The sequence below is a fragment of the Bacillus rossius genome, chromosome 7, assembly GCF_032445375.1.
Source record: "Bacillus rossius redtenbacheri isolate Brsri chromosome 7, Brsri_v3, whole genome shotgun sequence".
NCBI lineage: Eukaryota > Metazoa > Arthropoda > Insecta > Phasmatodea > Bacillidae > Bacillus > Bacillus rossius.
The window spans coordinates 62,148,542-62,173,403 of NC_086335.1; the positions used below are offsets into that span (position 1 = coordinate 62,148,542).

The 24,862-nt window shown below is 35.3% G+C and overlaps 1 protein-coding gene across 5 annotated transcripts; it reads right to left on the reverse strand.

Moving 5' to 3' along the window:
• Positions 1-447: 447 nt before the first annotated feature.
• LOC134534183 (nuclear transcription factor Y subunit alpha) lies at positions 448-24,091 on the reverse strand. Of its 5 annotated transcripts, none has more exons than XM_063372335.1 (9): positions 23,874-24,091; positions 22,492-22,617; positions 18,434-18,583; positions 17,087-17,219; positions 15,600-15,751; positions 12,397-12,570; positions 10,066-10,160; positions 7,955-8,072; positions 448-917 (listed from the first exon to the last, which is right to left on the reverse strand). In XM_063372335.1, the coding sequence occupies exons 2-9, from the start codon at positions 22,567-22,569 to the stop codon at positions 849-851; spliced, it is 969 nt and encodes a 322-aa protein (XP_063228405.1). In that variant the 5' UTR covers positions 22,570-22,617; positions 23,874-24,091; the 3' UTR covers positions 448-848. The 5 variants fall into 5 exon arrangements, with proteins under 5 accessions (XP_063228405.1, XP_063228400.1, XP_063228404.1 ...); XM_063372330.1 differs by having other exon boundaries at positions 7,955-8,087; positions 23,874-24,082; XM_063372334.1 differs by lacking the exon at positions 23,874-24,091 and adding an exon at positions 23,698-23,855.
• Between the last annotated feature and the right edge of the window lie 771 nt (positions 24,092-24,862).

The following is a 24,862-nucleotide window of genomic DNA, read 5'->3' on the forward strand; positions in this document are numbered from 1 at the left end:
TCGAAATTTTATCTCTGAATGGTAAACTCCTTCAGAAAACAGACATCTTGAAATAACTTAACTAGCCATTATTAAGTACAACACTCCGTTAAGAGCTATAATAAGACTGTACATAATTGCTCATTACCAGAGCTATTCAGCTCCATTTTGGCAGTTAACATCATACCTGATATTAGTTCTACAATTATTCAACAGACAATTTTACTAAAAAAAAACACATATAACACCAGTACAAAAGATGTAATCATTAGTGAGATATGTATGAGGTAACTTTTATCTACAAACATGGAACAATAAATGCTACCGATTCTCACCCACATAATTACAACACTTGAAATTCTTCGTTATTACTTTCAAAAAGTAGCTTTGATATCAAAACAAAGTGATCAATTTGCCAAACAATTAAGTAAATATTTTTTCCACCATTTCAGGACAGTGCCACAAATGTTTGTTTTTTTAAGTGTTTTTTTTTTTCAAACTCGTTTTTACACAATTCTCACATTCCTTCGAATCACAAAATTTAACAAAGTTTTTACCGGATGCAGTAAAAAAGAAAATTTGTTTATAAATAATCAAGTCCAACCTCCTACCTCGGAAAGGCGATCACAGAGTTGCCCGAGAAAAAGGAAACGGCCTACACTAACTACTCAGTATTTACAATGTACAACTCCTCAAAAACAACGATGGCAGGGCCACCAGGTCATTTGCCCGCGCCGCTCGGGTGAAATCGCGTCCGTTTCGGCGCGCGCGCACGAGGGCCGGCGTCGAGTCGCGCCTCACTGCAGGTAGAACGAGCACTGCACACTCCCGTCCGCAGTGCCCACGCCGTCGGGGGCGTACACATAACCTCAGTGCGCCTCCCCGGTCACGATGGTGAGCGGGTCCGACATCATCTCTGCGAGCGTGGCCCCGCCGCTCTGCGACACACAACCCGGCCGTCAGCTTCCACCCTCTCCCACACTTTGAACACGCCAACAGCGTTCCAAACAAACACCCCAACTACTATGGAAGGACTTTAACCCGGCACATTCAAGGACTATTGCCGGATTATCAAACATCACCAAGGGTGGTTATCAAGGAAGGAGAACCAACCTTAAAAAAAAATTTAAAAAAAATTGTTTGTCTGTAAAGTCAGTTTACGGATGATAGTTACATGACAAGACGTCGTAACAAAACATTGATGAAATGATTGCATACTTTTATGAATAAAATTGAATCATTTTTATTCTAATAATAAAAGAATAAACACTTGAAATTATACTAGTAATAAGATTTTTAAAATGCAAGAATAATTAACCTTTATTGCCGAAATTATTGTTGTAATAAGCAATGAAAACCACATTAACTTTTCGTTTAAATATAATTATGAACAAGTTTTCATATAAATAAACTGTAATCAAATATCTAAAATAACCTATTATTACTGCACTCCCCGACAGATGCTACTTTTTTTTAATAATAAAAGAATAAATACTTGATATTATACTAGTAATCAAATTCATTTTTTATGTTCATTTGACGTAGAAATTATTTCATATTACACATTTATAAACAAAGTTTTAAGTTTTCACTTCTGTCAGTGCGGTGCAAGCTTACAATGAGCGTAACGGGACACAGCGTAACGGAACAATGAGCGTAACGGTACACTTTTTTGTGCGTTTAGCCGGCGTTCATCGATTTATTAGACGTTGTCACGTCAAAAAATCAAAATTATATACTTATTATATAATTACTAGTGATGGGTCATATTCCAACTATCTCCAATCTGAATCTCAAATTATAATCCCAAAGATTACATTAAATATACCCCTCAAATCCGAATCTACATCTTAAGGGTCCAAAATAAAATACTGTACAATAAATGAAAAATATAAACTATGGTGTAGAAACATTTAACTCTTATTTTTTTTCCTTCAACTAACTAATTAGAATCAATAAATATTATTTTATTTATATAATTTCTTGAGGAATGTTAACAGGATAGGTATGAAGAAAAAATTTCCAGTTATAAACTTTAGAGGTTATTAGTATTAGTTTTTTTAATTTACTTTATTTCCTCTAATATTTTTCTTCAATCTTTTCCTTGAATATCGAATCCTTTGAATACTAAGGATTATATGGTATTTTAGGATTTTATTGGCCCATCCCTAATAATTAGCTTTTTAAATGTTGAGAAACATGGTTCTATTATCTATCAAGTATTTCTTATTCCTAGCCTCAAATTTACATACAATTCATTTTAACAATAGAAAATAGAACTGCTTATATTATCTTGTGTTGTGTGTTAGAAAATAAAATTGTTTTTTATGATTACAGTTAAAAAGCGGTGACTGTCAGAAAGCAAAGAATGTGGTGACATACGTTGTCGTCTGGGAGGAGGTGCCTTTGCCAGCAGCCACAGTGAAGTCAAGCAGTAAGAGAACCCAGACACAAACTCCACTTGCACCCCTTCCTTCATCCTGTTAACATCCCTCCCCCCCCCACCCCACCCCTTTGAGGGCTCAAGTGGCACAAGTGATGTAGTTTACAGGCAAAGCATGTAGTTTTTCAACTAAGCTGTTCCCAGTGGTAAGATACAAGTTTGCGACCCTACTTTTAGTTTCCACGGTTTTGGTAAAAATCATAGCATTATACCAGGTAAATACGTACATTAGGACTATTTATGTAAATTTAACATAATAATTCATTTTACAATCATGGTTTTGACACACATTCAAAATGTGTAATAAAGATAATGGATGTTCCATAAACCTGCTCACGTTTTCGTAATTACTTTCAGTTGCACACCTTTTTACACCCGTTATATCACACTTAGCAAGACAGCCATGATGAGTCCATTTTAAGGAATAAGGAAGGTACTCTCTGTAATTCATTTCACCAGTACAGTAAACAATTAAAATGTTAATTTTAACTTTAAAAAACTTCATCTACTGGGATTGAAGCATAGTGACCATATTTCAGTCAGAGGAGATAAACAGTAATAAGAAAAATCATATATCAAACCAGGGCTTGTATGAATATAAACATGCATAAAAAAATATTAAGTACCTAGAAATGGGAAATGGGCACATGCGCAACACAGGATAAAGGGAGGGAAGCAAACAATAGAGGGGCAAGGAAAAGGGGAAAAGGGAAAGAAAACACTGAGATAAAAAAAACACACGAAGGTGGAGATAACCGAAGAACGGCTAAGATTGCATTAGCAGTTCACTGCAGGATAAGGTTAATGCTGTACTACAAGTAAGACAATGAGTTCTTAAAGACAAATACATAAATACAAGTGGTAAGTGGGTTTGTGGCCCTGGTGTACTAGAGTGGTGGGTTCCACCACTCTTCTACAAGCATCTATCCTCTGGTGAATTCTTAAAGTAAACAAGTGTTTGTTAAAAGGTGCCCACATTAGCTTTTATTGGCATTAATTCTTTTATTTTTGCCTGGTGCGAAGCATAAAGTTTTAACAGAAACTAATCTATAGTGTAAAAAAATGGGTGCGTGTACTTATGTACGTGCGTGAGAAGTTATACTTCTTTGGCAGCATTAAAAAATAGTTTTTAATTGCATGCAAATAATTAATTACAATAAAATAATAAAAGGGCTGGAAAAAGATAGTCAACACCGTCAATAAAATTCAGTTTACAATTTAAAAAATTAAATAAGCAAAATTTAGAAAATAATACATATATATGACATAATTTCTACTAAACATTATAAGATTCTTAATTTTAAATATTTATTATTGATTATTTAATATTTTAAAAGAAAATAAATAAATTTAATAATAAATTAAAAAATTTAATTTAAGTTTATTCATTTTTTAAATATTTATTATTTTCTTCATTTAATATTCACTTTTCATTTTTATCAAAAAGAATTCATTAAATTTGTTTATTATTATTTATTCAATGTAATAATAAATATTAAAAACTAATATTTTAATTTAATGTTTGATTTTAATTTTTATCACAATTTTTTTATTCAATGTTTTATTAAATTTATTTCTTTATTTTGTAAATATTAAATAACCAATAATAAATATTTAACATTAAGAATTTAATAATATTTAGTATTAATTATATTAAATAATAATATTTTAATTTATATCAATAAATAATACATAAGGATAGTTAACCTCAATTATATTGGAGCACTTGAAAAAGTATATGAGCACAATTCTTTTACTAATATTAACGAATATAATATTAATCAAAATATTCAATTTAAATCACTACTGAATATAATTTATTAGTACATACATATATAATTCGCACTTGTATGAAACTAAAACACGTGTTGTGAATGTAGAAACAAGAAACATGTGGATAAATATTATAAATATGAAAACAGTGATCAGAGGCGACGAGTGTGCCAACATGCGCGACTAATAGAGGTTCTATTTCTATTTTGTTGGTAGCTTTTTTTCGAGACTTAATGAGCGGTTTAGCGGGCAGCTTCAACCTGTTAATTTTGTGTTACTGTGATGCGCGCGCATCTTAAAATTTTAATCTCATCATTTTTTCATAACGTGCCTAAAGAAGAAAACTTCAAAAAAAAAAATTAAGAGACAAACACAAGTATGTACCATGTTTTATTGAATACTCAATGCACCTTTATTTAAGGGTGTCAAAATTTGAGGAAAACAAATTTCTCGCATAAAAATCATATGGTAATTTTGGTCCACCTGTTAGATTCTGAGCGCTATGTGTACATAATAAACATGCCACGATAAAGCACAGTGCAACAGCAATAGATTTTTTAAGTTGTTAAACAGTCTGGTAGTTTAAATGGGGAAAAAAAATTAATTACAATTCCATTAAAAATTATTTTAAGATGTACTAGCACAATACAATTTCCTATCCAGTTCGGTCAAATGTTTCAGTCCTGCCATTTCCTCAATAGGATATAGACATATAGCTTGATTTGTTTGTTTGTTTGCCCCCCCCCCCCCCTTTAAGATGTTCCCCCATATACTTCTTTTCTCATATAAAAGATTTATTTTAAAGTTTAAATCTATTATTCCTTCGAATATTACTGCTTACTTATTTTATTTTATTTATTTATTTTATTCTTTTAAAGACATTTTCAAATGTTATAACTAGAAATGTACGAACCTGCAAATTTTTAAGTCGAGTCAAATTTTACAATAATTAGTTCGAATCGATTCGAGTCGAGTTTGTAGATCATAAATTCAAGTCGAGTCGATTCGAGTCTGAATTTTTATTTGAATCTTTGACACTTAAGTCGAGCTTGAATATTTGCACTTTATTGCTAAGAGTCCTTAGATGGTTGTCTTGTTATATCATGGCCCACTTAATCAAATATATTTAAAATACAAGTATTAATACAAATAATTCATTTAGGTTAAATTCTTAACTGATATAATACAATTCAATAATTGAGGTATAGAGCATAGAATAAAAATATTTTCGGAATTTTTAAATTTTATTTAACAAATATCGCCCAACTGTGAAAACTAAACAATTCGATATCTCCTAAAGTATTTGGAATTTCTTATATCCGCCGGCTTTAATGAAAAGAGGAATTTAAAGAGCATATAATAAAAGTATTTTCAGATTTTTAACATTTTTTTTTCGCAAATACCGCTCAACTACATATTTACCTTATTTTGAACCGAACGAGTTAGCTGCGGCCTGTAGCATTCACGAGTCAATAAAAAACATTGAATATAATTTAGGCTTGTTGGCGCGAAGGTTAGGGTAAGTTTCACACAATCATTAGAACATTTTTGAAAACTTTCACTTATGGGAAGTGTAAGGCCGTGCTACAATTGGCGCAACATTACAATAAACGTTCCCATAACAAATATAATACATTTAAAGATTATTGCTACAACACTAACGCCGTTACGTTGCCGGCCAATCGCAAGCTGGCACTTCCAACCAATACATGCTTCTGTATTTGTATTGAATAGTTACACTTTATAAAATACTTTATACTTCATAATTAATTTTAACTTGCCACTTAACTTGGATAGCAAACAATTATACAAAACACAATCTCGCCGAACGTAATAGTGTAAACAAACACGGAAAAAAAATTCATGTTCGCCAACCTATACTTCCTAAAATTAGTGGAGCAAAGTTTTTTTAAATGCCATTTCGTGATTGGTGGCGTATCAGTCGCAAACATGCGCACAAATATAACGCTACCGTTAATTTATTATTGTAACGTTGCGCCGATTGTAGCACGGATTTACTAAAAAAAAAAAAAGTAATATTTCTGCCGATATTATGATTATAAAATTTAATTCGTGTTTTGTTTATTAAAAATATGTTCGTCTTCTTTGCTATGTGGTCATACCTGTTAAGTTGGCAATATGTAAAACTAAAATATAAATAATATGGCAGATTGTCGTCATTGTTTGTAAGTGCGTGTTTCGGTCTTACGTACGTAATTTTTAGTGTCGGCCGAAGTCACGTAAGGAGATATTAAGAATTTATTGTAATTCAATTTTATTATATTTTATCATCGAGTTTTACCTGAATTTCCTTTCGAGTTTTGCCCCGTCGAGTAAAATAAACTCGAATGCCGAGCCGAGCCGAGCTGATGCTACTCGCTCGACTCGACTCGAATTTTCGAGTCTCGGCCCATCACTAGTTATAACCTTTATCTGTTCGCCTTCGCCGCAACTGTGTACCACTTATAAAAATGTAGCCAGTGCTAGTTGGCTTCATTCATGTTTGGTTACATTGATGGCCTTATGGAGTGCGCTTGTAGTTGAATATCAATAACAATAGCTCACCCATTCCATGCAATGCGTGCGTTCTGTCTTGTTAAATTGTTTGCCAGTATTCTGTATACTCTGCTTTTTAAATAAACATACTTTCCATGAATAGGTTTTGTTTTTATGGATAACTTTACGTCAACAAAAATGTTTTTTTTTTTTTTGCATAAAATAGCACCCCTACTCTTCAAACTTGATTTTAGTCTAAAATGTGCAACGATAATGCAATAAAACACAGTATCTGTTTGGGATTACACTTAGAAACACTATAAATAAAAAATTGAAGTAAACAGTAAAAACGACTAAACAAACACATCTACCAATACCACGACCAAACACGCTTACTATCCGACAAGTCCCAAACCAATGGCATGACATAATTTATTATATTCTGTCAATATTTATTTGAAACACTTGCCATCACACCATACAGACTGTAAAGGACACCAGTATAATCAATAAACGGTTTTAAACTCAATTTTTCCTAACTATAAAAAATATTCAAAACTACTTTGAGCCAATAGTAATTATTACGAAAATATTGACTTTTACAAAGCAGAAAAATTTGTAGACGCTACCATTAAAGGTTTTTTAAGATTATCATCATCATAGAGAAAGAAACACGAGCAAGTTTTTTTTTTTTTTTTAAATATGAAAAAGGACAAGATCTTCGATGGAAAAGTGCTGGCGTGCATTTCAAACAAACACTGCAGCAGTAGTAGCTTTGAATATATATACTGTATAGAAATCGCCAGCCCAGGTTAAAATTTCTAATACGGTTTGAGGTAGTTGGTTAATTCACCGCCACAATCGCCACCATCTCTAGGGCATCGACTTGTGGTGGTCCCTAGCGGACAAGTGTCGAACTCTTCAAATACCCCTTCCCCCCTCCCGCTGAACGACCTTGAGCTGCAGTGAATAAGGGTTGGGGGGGGGGGGGGTGCGGGGGAATGACAGCGGGCGACAGTGCTGCGCTCTAACGTGTAAATAACAACTAAGACGATACAGGGCATTAACTGCAGCGCACTGCAGCGGTGAAATTCCCAAGCCTCTCATCTTACGCTCCTGAAAAACGTAGAGTAAATCCTATTCACTCGCGACTTCTATACAGTATATATATTCAAAGGTAGTAGTGGTGGTCTGTGCTTCTTTTACTTTTCACTGCCTTGGTTCCCGACTGTTCGGATGACACCAAGAGACTGAAGTGGGCACCTCAATGACGAGCGAGGACGCGATGTTGTCGGTGTTGACCTGTGCCGTGCCGGTGCGCACCGCCGTGGTGTAGCTCGCCAGCAGGTGGTGGTGGCTCGCCGAGGTCTGCAGCAGCTCCCTGCAACACCGTGCCCTGGTCCCTCAGCGATGGCGTCCGCATGCGCCACCCGAACAGCGAGGGAGGTTACACCTCGTCATGGTTAGGGACAAGATTACATGGTACGTGGTGATAAAACCGAAGTACACTAGAGTCCCGTTATAGCGAGGTGTCACCGTTCCGGGTTTCATCCTCGCTATAACCGAATTGGATAGATCTTGGCCCCACAAAAATAAAAATTAACCGAAAATAGCATAAAAATTGTGTTTAAACCTGTATAATTGGAAAATAACAGGTTATATTAACGAAATCTTAATTTCTGTGAGCAGATGTGTGAATTCTCTTTTAAAACGATACCCCACAAATACGGATGCGATCACCGATTGCGTCAAAATAACCAGAATACCCTACCACGCCACGTAAGTACATATAGCATCTCAGCCCGCAATCGATTACTCGACTTGGCCCGTGACCGACGCAGCATTGTGCTGCTATCTATTGTCGACGCGGGCTCTCTGCTGGTGGCCATGTTGGTTTGGGATGTTGCTGACAGGCGGCGCTAGTGTAGCGCGACGATTTAATTCCTTACAAAAAAGCAGGAGTGTGTCAACGCACGTACGCCTCACAACGAAATAGTTGCTGGAAAACTATACTTTTTTCATTTAAAGAAACCTGTCAACTTTTTTAGAAAATAAATTTGGAATAAAACTCAAACCATCACCACCCCTTTCCCGGACAGATACCCCAACAACTGACTGAAACAAAAGTTACAAGAAAACTGTCCTAGCGATTCGGAAATAAATACGGTAGTGCCTACTATTTGTCAGATAGTAAAATAAATTACATGACGTGTTTGTAAACGTGTCACGACTGAAATAATTCCAAACAAGTTTTGTGTATTTGTGTATTATTAACGTGATCAATTAGCAACAAGTATAAAGGCGGCTCTGACTTTTTTGGTCTAACATAGTTATAAACAATGTTATTATTCGTTAATGAAAATGTCCCAACAAATTAATTAAGAGCATTTATATTTTTTTTTTTTAAAAAAAGTGCACATTGTCATGTTTAATGGCGGGAAAAAATAGATGTTGTCTATTTTCTAAATAATAAGAAATGCGTACAAGTATATGTATATTCAAAGGCTTGGTTTATTCGACTCGAGCATACCTTGGCCTTGAAGCCAGCCAGTGATGCTGTGACTGTGAAGCGCAGGCAGAGATAACTAACGGAAGTTTGATAAAAGAAAGGACGGGATTCTATTTTTAAAGCCACGCACTTAGGTGGTGACTGCAAGGCTGAAGAATGTGACAGCGTCAACGGCAAGATGTCTAGCGGCGAGCGAGAGGGGTGGAGATAAAGCAGACAAATAACCAAAGCGCGCTTCACGCAATCACGCCGTAAATTCCTCAAAAAGACCTCGTTATAGCCGTGTTCACGCTATTACCGTGCTCGCTATAATGGGATTCTACTGTACATGTCGATACACCCCATAATGCAAGTTAATAGAACATAATAGAACCAAATTCAATTTATATCATGGATCTAAGCAACATTCAAACGAAAAAAGAGTAACAGTTTAATGTTGAAATTCAAAAAATGTCATTATTTCCCGAAAATTTTTTTTTACCAAAGTGCATAGATCAGAAAAATTAATTTCATTTGTTTTATTGCGCATCTCTTATTGAATCACTTTTAACCCGCAAATGCTCACCCATTAACTTTTATTATTCTGAATTTATCTAATTTAGACCAATTTACTACAAATTAGTTTATTGTAAAAATTGCAGCCCATAAATAAAATATTTTAGTGGAGTAATATCACAAAATAGTATTTAATAAAAAAACTTATGATTTAAAAACTTAAAATTACACCCGCTTTTATTGTTGAATAAGCTAAAAATTACAATTTTAAAATTACATAAATCTTACAATATATTGTATATATACACTTTCATCTCAGTGTTAAGTACCTACAGAATCAATCAAAATTTCCAAAACTACTTTGACTTACTGCTCGCGTTTCTTTACGGAGCCGGAGTGGAACCTGCCTCCTTCCCCGCGAATACGGTTCATGGCATGCCTATGCCTAGACTCGTGCAAGTATTTCTGAAAAAAATAAAAATTATACTAATGAAAAGTTGTACATTACAAAATACATTCACACACCACACAGTGTTCTTAGTATCTTTTTCATCAGTTATCTTATAACATAGTTAAAGGTGTTGCACTGTTCTGGTACTGAAATCACACACCAATCAGCCTGACCTTACCTTAAAAGTGAAAAATAGAGTTATATTACACATTACTGTTCACAAAAGCAATACGAACTTCACAGTAAATGTGGACTTGCAACCACTTGGGTATTGGCTAACTGGCAGACCTGTGCGTATATGTTGTTTTTTTTAAAGTTAAAATCGAATACAAATACAAATATTAAATTATTTGTGAATAGTAAGAATAAGAATTAGAATCCCATTTAACACTTCTTTTCTTATCATGTAACAACTTCGGAAAATTAGACAACTAATGATAAAATGGAAGGTTGGTTTAGTTAAGTCAGCTACAATAATACCCTATATGGAAAATGTTTGTTAAAATATTTATATTATAAAATATAAATATATATTTTTTTTTAAGTATGCAGATAACCTAACTTAACTTAACCAAACCAAACAACAGTTCCTATTCGCCTTATTTTGCACAACCTGTATACTCTACATATTGATCCAGAAAATTTTTGCGAGCCAGAAAATGCAGTGAAATTTATTGCAATCTATTTTACATAAAACTTGAATCTTTTTTAAAATGCTGTATTCCAAAATTAGTGATTAAATGAGCTCATGTTCACATATTTCAACACTAGTTATTAACAATTTTTTGTTGTTTACAGCAGCCAGGTAAATTGTATTTTAGTTCAGCAATATTATAAACACAAATTTTGCTAATTTCATCTGGAATATTAAACTATATTTACATTTTTTGTCACGATGTCCATTTCATCATAGATATATACAGCAGGTAAGCTGCTACTGTATCATATGGTGATAGATCAATTGTGACTATCAATTTATATGGCATTGAAACTATGACAATTACTTATTTTAATGCCCACCTGAATGGAGTGTCTGTGTTTTGTTGTGTTGTAGTCCATGGTTAATGACTTTTCCCCCCCTACTTCTGGTGTGTGTGATGAAAAGAATAGAAATAATATTTGGTTTTTCACGTTTGAAATGACCAATATGCAGTGTTTCAAAATGTTTACGTGATTTTTTTCTGTTACTGTTTAGCGAGACAGTAGCAAAAAAAAAAAAAAACACTTTTGAATACATCACTTATTGTTCATATTTTTGATTATGAAGTTCCATTACACATCAAAAAAAGGCTATTTATATCACAGAAATGACCTAACCTCACCAGAGAACATTGGTACATGACAAACTCATGAGGTATGCTACATCAAGTATTTGTTTTTATAAATTTGAATATTCACACAGACCTACTAAATGCTCATAAATTAACCGGGTCACAGTGCAGCTGGAATTGAACCAATCACCCTTGTCACTTGAAAGTGACTCTTGAGATATCAGTGTGTAATAGGAGAAAAAAATTAACAGATACTTATTTCACTTAAAGAATGGTGTTTCAAGCTGTGTAAGTTACTAAATGCTCGGGAAAACATTTAACACACAATTTAATTCTGAAATGTTTGCACACTAATCCCACTAAGCAATTTAATCCCCAGGAATAAACAGTCTGTTCTTTAAGCAGAAAAGCCAGCTTTACAAGTCGTGGCCTGATCTAATCCACATTGTCCTTAGCTCAGATAATAAATTAATAATACAGTAAACTCCCTATTATCTGCGCATGCTACGAAAAAATACAGCACACATGTAAATCTGTATTTTATTACAAGCAAATTTGAACTCTACTGACGAGTGTATTGTGTGCAGTATACAGTAAAACGCCACAGGCTCTCTCGGAACTCATGTAGTAGGCTGGCATGCGTTGCTCTTTTTGTCTCTGTCGCACTTTGTTTCTAGTCGTATGGTTGATAACTTTTATGTTTACATTACTGAAACGTATTGTATGTTAATTATTCAGTAAAATACTAAAATTTTAACATAATTTTAATTTTTTTTTACTACTGTACATAAATTTTTAGATTTTTAAGTTGAAATTAATGTTTCCTTTTTTGTTTCCCATTTTCGGCTCTTTTGCAGGATACCCGCAATTTTCACTATCCGCGGTGGCCCTGCCACTTAATTTCGCGGATGATCAGGAGTGTACTGCATTTAAAGAACACAGCTTTTCATTGACACTGCCGAGTACTAGTGATCCCTACCGGTCGCGCCTTGGGTATCCTGCCCTCCGCCTCCAGCTTTGCGCGAGCCTGACGCCTCTTCAAGATGCGTCGGTACTGCTTGGCGTTCACGTACAGGGGCTCCTCCTCCAGGAACTCCGTGCCGGGGAGAGGGACCCTCTGGAACTGTGGCGCGCCGCCGCTCCCGGGAACCATCTGCGGACAGTCGCGCGCTCGATCAGCGAGCAACATCCAACCACGCGTAACTTCACCGACAGCTGGCGAGTACACAGCTGAATGAGGCCCTTCTGTTAACATGATGAATAACAAGCTTGCAAGGGGAAGGGACGGCAACCAAAGGATGTCATCTTGGGTTAGTATGTAATTCAACGGAATGCCCGAACTAAGTAGCAACTGATCGCTACAAAACATTTCCGCTGTTAGTATTGAATAGTGTTGGGCCGATTCCTAAAATATACCGATTCCGATTCCATTTTCGATTCTTAAATTAAAGGGTCGATTCTTCAAATCCGATTCCAATTCCTTAATTTTTATCTGACAATGTTCAACAGAGTAATATACTCAGAAAAAAAAGGTTGTTTATGATTTTTAAAATGTAATTGCGTTGTGTTTCATTTTCTGTGCAGAAATTAACATTATATACAGCTTATATAATGTTAAAAAGTATGTTCATTACCATCAAGTTACGCTACCTTGAATTTCTAGCACAATTGGGCCTTTTAACCTTGCATATAATTAGACGAAACACGTGTTTAAACACTGCCAATAATCAAAGATGTCTTATGATGTAAATTGTAAATAATTTTATAACTTAACCTACTTTAGATACCTTACATTATCAACTCAATTAATTAATTGTAAAAAAAGAGGTTTGTACGGTTAGGTTAAGAATTTTATTTTCAAGCACAACTAAATAATGATCCAAATAAAATGACAATATAACCTCGTTTATAGATATTTCAAGGGACCAGGGCGAAAAATAAATAAAAAGAGGGAAATGTAAAAATAAAACTTTATTATCTCATTATGATGGAAATGACAAGAAACAAATATGCACCACACTAAAATAAAATGTCAGAGATGCTTACGTTTTAATATATTACCTAGAAATTAATTATCTCACTTGGTGAAAAGAATAAATCCATCCAGTCTTGCAGTTATTCACAACCGTAAAGAGAAAATAAATTTTCAGTTCTTGAGAAAGTTCTGTGCAAGTTTTAGCATCTCAAAATTTCCACATTTTATGGTGAGATTTTCTTACACAAAATATTTAAATTCTCAAATAATCGCGTGTTAACATTTAATTCATTTCAGAAATTTATCGGAAACAATTCTGTAAAACTAACACGACTACTTTCAAAAGTTTGTTTATGTTTGGTGATAAAAAATTTACGAACGTTTCAGCAGCAATGTTTGGAAATTCAGATTAGCTAACTGCCTTTCCAAAAAATATTATCTAATGTAAAATGAGCATCGCTGAACACGCACAAGAACGCCGATTTACAGCAATTTGGTTATGTTGCTTTTCAACTTACTTTAATATGGTCGCAGTAATCCACTGTGAATTTTGGTAAAATCTCATTCAAAAATTATTTCATTTTAATTCTTTAAAGTTTAAAGTGCAGAGATGTGAAACATCTTAATTTTCATGTTCACGTCACCAAAGATTTGGTTCATGGCCGTATGGTTTACTATGGCAGGTAGCACAAACAAAAAATTAGGTTGTTTACAATGGCAAATGTAGCTGCCATGATCAAATAGTTAACGTTTACATTATTTTACTTTCCGTTTACATTTACATAATTTTCTTCAAACATTTATGGTTTTGTCTAATTATTTTTGAAGGTTTACTATTAAATGCAGTGCTGCTGCAACGTAATTTTCGAAAATTGCTTTCGCTTAAAGCGGGAAAGTAGATACTGCATTTGTACTGTAGGGAAAATGGTGGTGTAAGTAAATAAATACGTTAATCACAGTAATTCGTAAATCAGTTCCGTAAAAAAAGAATGTATTATGTAGTTTAAAAATTATATTTGCATGCATTTTAATATTTTCTTACGTTGCGTAGGAAATGCATTTTGCAAACTTAAAAACAATGCAGGAATCGGTCATGGTCGATTCCAAAACCATTGTATTCTGAATCCCACGATTATACTGGAATCGGTGGAATCGACCGATTCCGGAATCGGAATCGACCCATCACTAGTATTGAATTCATTTCTCAAATTCACAACTGTAATTATACCACAGATAGACATTGTTTTATGATCTTTAAAAAAAACCTCATATACGATCTCTCTTCCTTAATGAAGGAAAATCATCTCTTCCCCTGAAATAAAAATAACATCCCTTGTTGATCCAACATCTTGTAATAAAAATAAAATGCTACTTTTTGACATTGAAATTTTTAAATGTCAATGAATACTTTTCTACATGCGCACAATCGATACGGGAATCAACGTAATATAAAAGTAATGTTGCCAAACTAGTGCTGGCTACATTTTTATATAAGCTATACAGCAGCAACGAACAGATGAATGTCATAACGTTATAAAATGTCACAAAAGAAAATTTACACATCGGACTACGTATTTCCGTTAATTAAAAAAGTAAGCGGTTAATACCACAACAAATATTTTATTTCAACTTTAAAATACAGCGTTTTATACGGGAAAAGAAGTTATAGGCAACATCTTACATGGGAAAAAATAACGAACATGTTATGTAGAAAACAGCAGGACAGAAACATTTGTCCGAACTGGACAGGAAATCGTATTGTGCGAGTACATATTAAACGAGTTTTGCTGTAATTATAATTAATGTATTTTCTCATTATAACCATCACACTGCCTGAGAGCAACTTTAAAACCAATTGCTGTTGCACGGTTCTTTTTCATGTGGTATTTCAATCCTTGGCAAGGTCATGTTAATACCAACACAAAACACTCTGAACCTAACGGCGGGACCAAAAATGCCCTAAAATAAAAGTGTAACCATTATACAAAAACCACTGTATTTTTGAGACACTTGCACGAATTTTTACCGCTATCAAATAATATTTAGGAAATATCTGTTGAGAAAATTTAAGATGGAACATAAAATGCAAGAGCTTTATTGTGATAAATTATAGTAAAAGCCTTGAAATTACAGTAATGCCAAGGGAAGACGAGAGACTGAACCTTACAGCATACTGTGCACACAGCAGAGCAAACAACTTCACTGACCATGACAATGTTCCCGCCGTTGACGCCCAGTGCCTGGGGAAGCTGCGTGGTGGTAGGACTGGCGGTCGCCTGTGTGGCCGGAGTGGCGGCAGCGGTCACCGTCGCTGGTGCAGAGCTTGCCAACTGCACCAGGTTGCCGTTCAGGTTTATCACTGTAACACCCACACAACCATTCTACCAGACAATACAATAAACACAGTGAAAGGTATTGGAAACTGTTATTCTCTGGTGCTGCACACTTTGTATTCCACCTCCAATTACTAGGCTTCTGCGAATACCTTTTTTTTTTTAATTCAAATCAAATATGTTATTTATGAATATTGAATATAATTTAAAAATACAGTGATTTATTTTTTCCCATGCTTCATATGAGTTAAAAAAATTGATCCAAAATAAAGAGGCATAAAATGAAGAGGAAAAAAAGTAAAACAAGTTCATAATTGTTTTGTTGATTTAACTGATTATATACATAAAAAAATATTATTAAACATTTTAAAACATAATCACTGATTATTTGTTAAAATAACTGTGTAAATAGGGTTTCAGAAAAAAAAAACTAATAATTTTTTTAAACATGTTCAATTTGAAATGAATCAAATATAAAATTTTCCATTCATAAATACTGAATATAAAATTATTCATGAATACTGAATATTTTTTTAATATTCGCAGACCCCTACCAATGGACGACTTGAGGTATCCGCCCTCTGATGTTACGGTGTCATGTGACACACGAGGAGAGGGGCGAAACAAAGCAAGCAGTTGTTGCCTAATGCTGCAAGGAAGCATTTAATAGTTTTCCGTTGAAGCGTTTAAATACTGGTACCACTCTGTTTCATCCCTCATGGTGAGAGTTCATGTTTTACATCTTAAATAGCATTTCATACCTTAAAAAAAAATAATCAAGCCCTGACAAGTGAAAATTTGATATTTCCTGCTTATAATGTTTTTTTCCTTATGCCCCCTTGAGAAATGTTTTAACAGGGTTCTACTGCAGTACGATGCCGGCAGTATTTGTTTATTTGCTGAAGCGTAATATATTTACGAAGCAAATGGAAAAAAAAAAATGTGATAATTCTACCGAATCGTTACGAAGATTTTTCATTTTTCCTTCACTGTGGTGGCAGGGGTTCACGGTGGAACTATTAAAAAAATACTTTGTTACTTAGAGGTACAAATACATAAGGTTACTAGAGGACCTAATAGCTGCTTCATTATAATGAGGATTTCATTATAAAGGAGTTTGTTTTTTCAAGAGGTTTTACTGTAAATACATTGTCCTTACGGGGAAAAATTTGGGTCATAAAAAAATATGACATAACAGGGTTCTACTGTATATAGACACAGCAGTGAACCCGAACACGCCGGATTCCGGGACCTTTCGCTGTACTCAATCACTTTAAGTGACGACTTCCCAAGGTCTGTCGTTAACGAGACTCCGGGGTGCAAGCAGTGAACGGACAGCGGGCCAAGGACGGGCAACGCACCTGTGGGCTGAGCCTGCTGTACGGGGTTCTCCAGCGGCATGGGGTGGTAGATGAAGGTCTGGCCGTCTGCCGTCTGGATCAGCTGAGCTTGCTGGGGCTGCTGCACCACTATCTGCTGTGCCGTGCTGCCACCCTGCACGTAAGACACGACCAGGTGAACGACCGTCCCCCCTCCCGCGCAACGCAGCGACACCGTAGTCAATCCTCAGGGTGTCTCAATATTTTATTCCCCCAAACCCTTTTTTTTGCGACAATGAAACAGATGTTAAGCATAGCAAACGTCTACCACTGAATATTCTTTACCACTCGGTAAAATAACTGAATGACATCGCAAGATTCTTAAAACACGCTGCGTAGAAAAAAAAAACTATAATTCATTTAAACATCATATCCACATGTTCAAGCCATGCAATCACAAAGTTTCATTCACGTGGAAAATATTTTAGATAATTTTTCTTTTGTTATAGTTTGTGACCCTTTTTTTTTCAACCGTTCATGAATTTTGCACCACAGTGGACAGCCTGTGATCCCACGGAAATTTTCAGGCATTCGCACTGAATTTTTCAGACAGCCTTCACTGTACTTTGACAGAAAACTTCGGGGTCACTCAGGCCTCGCTGTACCTGTTATGAGATGCAAGCCCCCTAGTCAGGGATGAGACAAAAATTCAGCTGACAAACTTTGGTTGCAGTTTCATCACGAACTCTATAAATTTTAAATGATCATAGAATGTAATTTAATTAGCATGAATTTTTTATTATAATGTATGACCTGTAATACACTGGAAAAAATTAATGTATTGCTAGATCTTGCATGTCGTACATTAGTAACACATTTTTACGTTAATATCGGCACATGTTTCAAACACACAAAAATTTCAGATTATTTTTATTTTTCTGAGTAGTTCTGTTGTAGACATGCATATTAATAATATCTTTAATGTATAAATGCATTAGGTTAAAACCAAAATGAGACTATTACGCTAAAATAAAAATTAAGACATATTTAATTTCATATTTGTTAAATATAACACATTTTTTATAATCAATATTACACATTTTTTTTAAAATGAATAATCACAATAAATCAAATAAAAACAATAACATTGAAATCTCCCATTTTAAAAACAAAATTGTTCTAAAAATAAAACCATAAAATCTTGTCCCTAACTACTGAACGTCGATATAGTTTTAACGGAAATACAAAATGTGAGCACTGTACTGTAATGAAAACAGTAACGATAAACTTAGAGAGAAACTAAAAAGCTGCGGCCGCGCCGCGTTGCGACTGGGCGTCCGGAGGTTTAACAGACGGGAGTCCCCGCCGAACGAAAGACGCAGGCCTCACCTGCAGGCTCGACACGGGCACCACTTGTATCTGCTGCAGGGCCTGGCCCCCCTGCGTGGCCACCTGGATGGTCTGCGCCCCCGGGGGGATGATGATCTGCTGGCCATTGGCCCCCTGGATCACCTGGCCCGCCTGGTTCAGTTGCACCACCTGCGGCAACCGCCCGCCACCCGCTCACTCCCTGCACGCTCGTCTCTCCGGGCTTCCGCACATCAGCGCGTCACTCATCTCCTGCGTTATTCGGTGCTCTTTACAAGGCTACAGTACAATACAATCAGGCTTATCTAACATGGGAATGAGAGAACGAGTTTAACTCTGGTGTACAACCAGTTAGGTACACTCAGTAGCGGATCCAAAAGGGGGGGGGGGGGGGGGGGCTAAGGGGCTCAAGCCCCCTCCAAAAGCATCTGGGTCCACTATTGTTTTAGTGTTTGCCTTGATAAAGCCTAGCCTCAGCTGGGTCAAGCCCCTCCCAAACCAAAATCCTAGATCCGCCACTGGGTATACTGCATGAAAAAAAGTATTTCCTTGACTTTATGTCATAAAGTGTGTCATGTTTAAAATTTATGACTGTTAAAATTGATTTGTTTTTACTCAAGTAAATTAGAATAAGATGAAACATGAGAGCAGAATTAGATAGGTTTTGAAGAATGACTACCTATCGAAGCTGTTAACATTGTGAAACATTCAAAATATTTCTACATAGTTTTTTTGTTTCGTGGTTCCTACACCATAAAACCATTGTCTAATCTAATGGACCTGATAACAACAGTAATTTTACAATTATTACCAGAATAATAAATAAAATAAAGTGATGGAAAATCTCCCTCAAATTCATTAATGAGCAAAATGGGTAAAGTTTTTTTAAAAACAACTACTTCCTTAATATAAAAAATACTGCATCTTTTTTGAAGTTTTACACCTGCTATGAATGAACCAAAAATGTTTCTTTAGAAGTTTTTTTGGTTAAGAATTTTTTTTTGTCCACGGAATGGAAAAAATAGGGTTTACATAAATTTTTTTTTTAATATTCTTAGTAAAGACAGTATCAAAACCATTCAAAGTTATTGCGAAACTTCCAAATATAAATATTTATATATGGATGTCGGTATTGGTTGGGACTGATAAACTCAGGCACCGTTTGACTGATCGTCAAGAAAGTTGGCATATCAAAATGTTTTTTCACAGAAGGTTTTCATGCAATCCATTTTTTTTGTAATACTCCACTTGATGGCACTGCAGCAAATTAACTTTTGAACCTTTTATCTGATTGCCATGGGTAAATTAATTTTTATAACAGAAAATCATAGGTCAGAGAAATACAAAAATTGTGTGTCATTGCACTATGTTCACCACACAGCCATAAAGTAAGGTTTGACAACTTCCTATCCTTATCCTTGGTGAGACCAGTGCGCTTAGTGGAGCTCGCGGCGGCTAGCGAACTAACGGCGATAATAAGTTTGGTTTTGAACTTCGTCAATAGATGGTGTTGTCTCAATTAGTGCGTTCGTTACATCTTGCCTTGGGGTTTACTAGGATCTCGATATTTTCTTTTTGGCTAGATTTGTGTTATCTCTATCTCTAACAACTGACTTTGCATATATTTAGGATTAAGATGATTTTTATTTTTTTATTTATCGGTCCAGATAATCATCAATTAAATAAGTCATTGTTTTTGCGCTATCCATCTTGCTTTAACTTGCGGACAATATCCCGTGTTCAGGCACAGCAACGCCGGGTACTGCAGCTAGTACATATTATCGAAAACTTTTCTCTAAAACTATTTTTGATATGACTGACCCTTACTGCAAGGATGATCAAATTGAGGTCGCAGAACAATAAATTAATCACTCCATTAGAAGACAATATCAAGCCAGTTGAAAATCAATTTTACCAAAACCGTTTGTGTGGATCATTTTTTTGATAACTGCAACTCTTATTGTAAGAGGAGAATAAATTTGTTTAGTGCTCAACTTATTGAGATAAAATGGATGTATTTTCATGGGAGCTTTCACTAGCAGCATAGCAAAGAACCTACCCAATTGCACAGCGCTAATGACAAGCATATTACCATGTCATTCTTATCTAGAGAATATTATAGATATCTTACGAAAATGCTGGATGCATTGAACAGAAAACATTCAAAAAATTTGGCTAAATGGTATATATGAAAATGTTTGATCGATCCTCTTGGAATATTTGAGATTGTATACAGTATGTCCGTAAAGTCAAAGTGCACTTTCGACCAATCACAGGAAAGCAACAAAAAAAAGTTAGATAGAAATGTAAAATCTTAGCAAAAATGAAATATAAAAATATAAATAAATTAAAAACCAAGTTTCAAGCTTTTGTTTTGTTTCTGTTAGCCACAACAAGCGTTCATAACTTCACCTTGACTTTATGGACAAATTGTACTACGCTTTACACGAATATTCTACAATTTTCCAGAATGTTCTAAAGAAATATTATTTCCAAAATCTACCTGCACCTGTACGCTGGGTCAAAATGGAATTTTTAACAATGTAACTGTATTGTCAAGGAACTAAGCTAATGACAATCCAATTTTTACATGTGGCGGAAGGTTATTGAAAGTAGTTAGCTTAACCCACCATGTCTGGTTAATTCAATACAACTGACCCACACCAAGAATTATGGGAAAGCACCAATAAGAGCACAGTAGAATGTGTTGTTGGCTCGAAATTCTGTTTGCTTAGGGAAAACAGTTAATGATGTATTTAGTGCAAAAAGAAAAGGAAATAGGGAATAATTAGTCACATCCAGAAACTATAAAATACTTAAGATGATATTGCATAATATATTAAAAGGATCTATACCAAAATCTTTATTTTTATATTCTGATACAACTGAATTTTGAGATGTTTCTGGTTATATTTTTTCAAGTAAACAGTAAGGTGGCAACAACAGAATCAGAGATATCTCTCTTGGAAAACAGTCTTGGCTATGCTATTACAGCACAACATAAATTTATGTCACTATATTTACATTTCAAGTAACGTTTCAAATAATTTTATACCAACCGTAAAATGATAAACGTGACTGAATTGTTGTACTTAACCTCAACATTAAAACTGTAATTTCTTCTAAGCTACTTGGAGAAACACAATGCCATTTTAAACAGTGATTAGGAAAAAGGCAAGGATAAAAAAAAAATGTGTTTTCAAATTTTTGTTTACCTTTGTTTTGATGCACCTCTGTCTGAATATATACCTAACATGCACTTAAATAATGCAGGTCATACCTAAACAATTATTATTACCATTTTATTATGGCATCAAATATCATACTTTTTCATTGGCTGGAATTAACAAGCACTAATTTAATAAGTATCTGAAAATTTGCCTTATTACTTAATCGTGAGCTCGTCTGCATACAGGTTAAGTATACAACTCTTTAAGTAACTCGATCATAACTCCCCTTTAAGGCTAGCAGTACTATTTCAATGATCCCCCAGGTACGCTTGGTTAGGTTAGCAGTGAAATCCTACGATTTCTCATCCTAGGTTCATCTGAAGGCTTGTTCATTTTTTTTTAAATATTTTATTTATACGCATATGTACTTAAATAGTTAATAAAAAGAGGAATTAAATCAAATGTAAAATAACAAAAAAAACCTCTGGTAAATTCCACGACTACCACAGGGGCATTCTGAAAAGCATCATGGTAAGAAAAATCCCAATATAGAAATAAGTGACCTTTTAAAGCATATCATATCAGTAGAAACCTGCAAAATTCGTGTTTCGATGGCCTTCAGGATAGACTGCACATACCCCGGTACACTCGGGCGAATAACGCAAGTTCATTGGCTGCCGACTTGTAAGTCGTCTCAGCTGGTTTGTCTGTGATTCGATCCTTCTTTGGTTGAGGGTTTATAACTGGTTGAGATTCGTCCAGATAAACATTAAGCCAATAGCAAAATTATCTAAGAGGTATATGTGTTTGAATTCTAGCCTATCACCAAATGAATCCGCGAATTTTGCAGGTCTCTACATATCAGATAAGGCCTTGGTACGATGACTGAATCTGGGTCTCGGGGCTTACCTGGACCTGCTGCCCGCCAGAACCGGCAACAGCTTGCATGACCGCCACTTGGCCATCACCAGCAAGCTGCTGTTCCATCCCGCTGCGGTTACTGCCCAGCTGCTGTCCGTATCTCGTCCGCGCTCACTGAAGCAAGCCATCATGTCCTCGTGGCAATGCATCGGGCACTCTCTTCGTACCGACACAAGTCACCTCACACAGACCACAGAAAAAAAAAGACTCAGACTTACAACCTTTAAATATAGTGGTCCTAAGTCATTGTGTGAATACATCGGGAACTCTATTAGTACTGAGACAAGTTACAACACACAGACCACAGATAAAAAGACTCAGACTTACAACCATTAAAATATGGTGGTCCTAAAGCAGGGGTGCAACAACTAAATTTCCAAAGAGGGGGGGTGGGGTCCTCCCCCGGGAAAATTTGTATTTAAAGGTGGAAAATGGTGCTATTTAAGCAGTTTTATTATCTAAAAATTGATTACACAACACTTTATTTGCCCCCGTTTGCCCCCACTTCAAGGTTTCGGACGGGGGGGGGGGGGCAAAATACCATAGCCCCCCCCCCCCCCCCCTGTTGTTGCGTCCCTGGTCCTAAGTCCTTGTGTGAATACATCGGGCACTCTATTAGTACTGAGAAAAGTTACACCACACAGCCCATAGAATAAGGCTCAGAATTATAACCTTTAAACTATAGTACTAAGTTACACGGCATGATATCCTTGTGTGTGTCAATGCATCGGCACTATTGGTACTGAGACAAGTTACATCACACACACACCACAGAAAAAGACTCAGAATTATAACATTTAAGTAGTCCTAAGTTAGTACAAGGCATGATGTCCTTGTGTAAATTAATCGCGCATGCAATTCGTACTGACACAATATACATCACACAGATCATAGAATAAGACTCAATAATTAAAACCTTTAAAATATAAAAGTCTTAGTTACCCTAGTCTACTACCAGAGCCGAATTCTCAACAAAGGCAATCTGTGAATGCACACATAACCTAAATATTCGTGCCGACACAGCTCACTACAATAACTAATTAAACAAAGAAACAACACTAGCAATTAAATACGTTAGAAATCATTCTCACGAGCTTTCGTACGATTGTTTCCCCACCAAACTCCTTTGCGGACCTGATTACTAAAACACTATTTGTGACGAAAAAACATTCAACAATTCAGAAAACGACCTACTTGAAATACGCCATATTCCAGTAAAACATGTATTCGTCACGACAAATATGGCTTCCTGAGAGTGTTTTCGAGCAGACGAGCAAATTCCTTGCCAACGCTTCGTGAAACAATCAAATTTGCCGGCCCCGCGAGCTGAAATGTGATCAGAGAAGTTCTACGATAATTTGTGGACTTACATTGGATATTTTCGACAGCACTTTCCCAATGATTGGTCGGCAAATTGTACGCCAATGGTCGTCGGTTCTCCAACCACACAACGGACAGTCTAGCTGTGCATTGGTGCTGTTGGCTACTCAACCACCACTCCCTGGCAAGCTTGTGACGCGCCAAGCGGGTCGATGCTCCAGCTGAACATCGCGAAAAAGCCCATATACAAAACAGAGTTAACAAAAAATGACTTTGTCTCTATTTAAATCTCACAGATTTATGTATAGACAGCATATAAATGTACGCCATTAGATAAAGAATTGTAAAGTTGACTTTTTTTTACGTTTTTTTTTACATTCATAGTACAAAAGTGTTGTAAAAAAACTACACACAATGTATGTCATGTAGCCCTACTTTGTTAGAACGGAAGAAAATTGGCCGTTTGTAATGTTAAAATCGAGTAATATATTACAACACAGAAGCGATAAAAAATCAGACGTAAAAAAAAACTTAAATGATGCTCACCGCATTTTTAGAAACATCGAATAGGCCTACAACATTCTGCGACTGCGTATCGGGGAAAAATAGGTCGTAAGGGGAATGGTAGATATAATGATTATATTTTAAAGTAGAATATATTAGTTATTTTTAGAGAAAATGCTTCTAGGCACTGCGCTTACAAATTCGTGAAACAACAAATTGTGAATGCGATTGTAACATAAAAAATGTTCACCAAGCTGTTCAAAAGGGAAGAAAGAAATGAATGACAAAACAACGTTCTTGGAGCCTGACGCGAAACCCATAAAACTAATAATATTTTCTTGTTAAAAATAATTATTAGGTACTATGTTAGTTGTATTATGATATACGTATTAGGTAAGTGGTACGTATCTATATAGCGATATTTGCACCCCTTCATTTAAAATAAATCCATCATAAGTGTACAGAACCGACGTTTTTAAGGGTAGTTTACTTTATAAAGAAGAATAGCTATCTTTCAGGCCAAAATTCTGTGTTT

Excerpts from the sequence above, each read along its gene's own strand:
- LOC134534183 (XM_063372330.1), bottom strand. The coding sequence starts at position 22,569 with ATGGAACAGCAGCTTGCTGGTGATGGCCAAGTGGCGGTCATGCAAGCT. Across the intron at positions 18,584-22,491 it reads CTGGCGGGCAGCAGGTCCAG|GTGGTGCAACTGAACCAGGC; the intron begins GTAAGCCCCGAG and ends CGGTTGCCGCAG. Across the intron at positions 15,752-17,086 it reads ACAGCAGGCTCAGCCCACAG|TGATAAACCTGAACGGCAAC; the intron begins GTGCGTTGCCCG and ends TGGGTGTTACAG.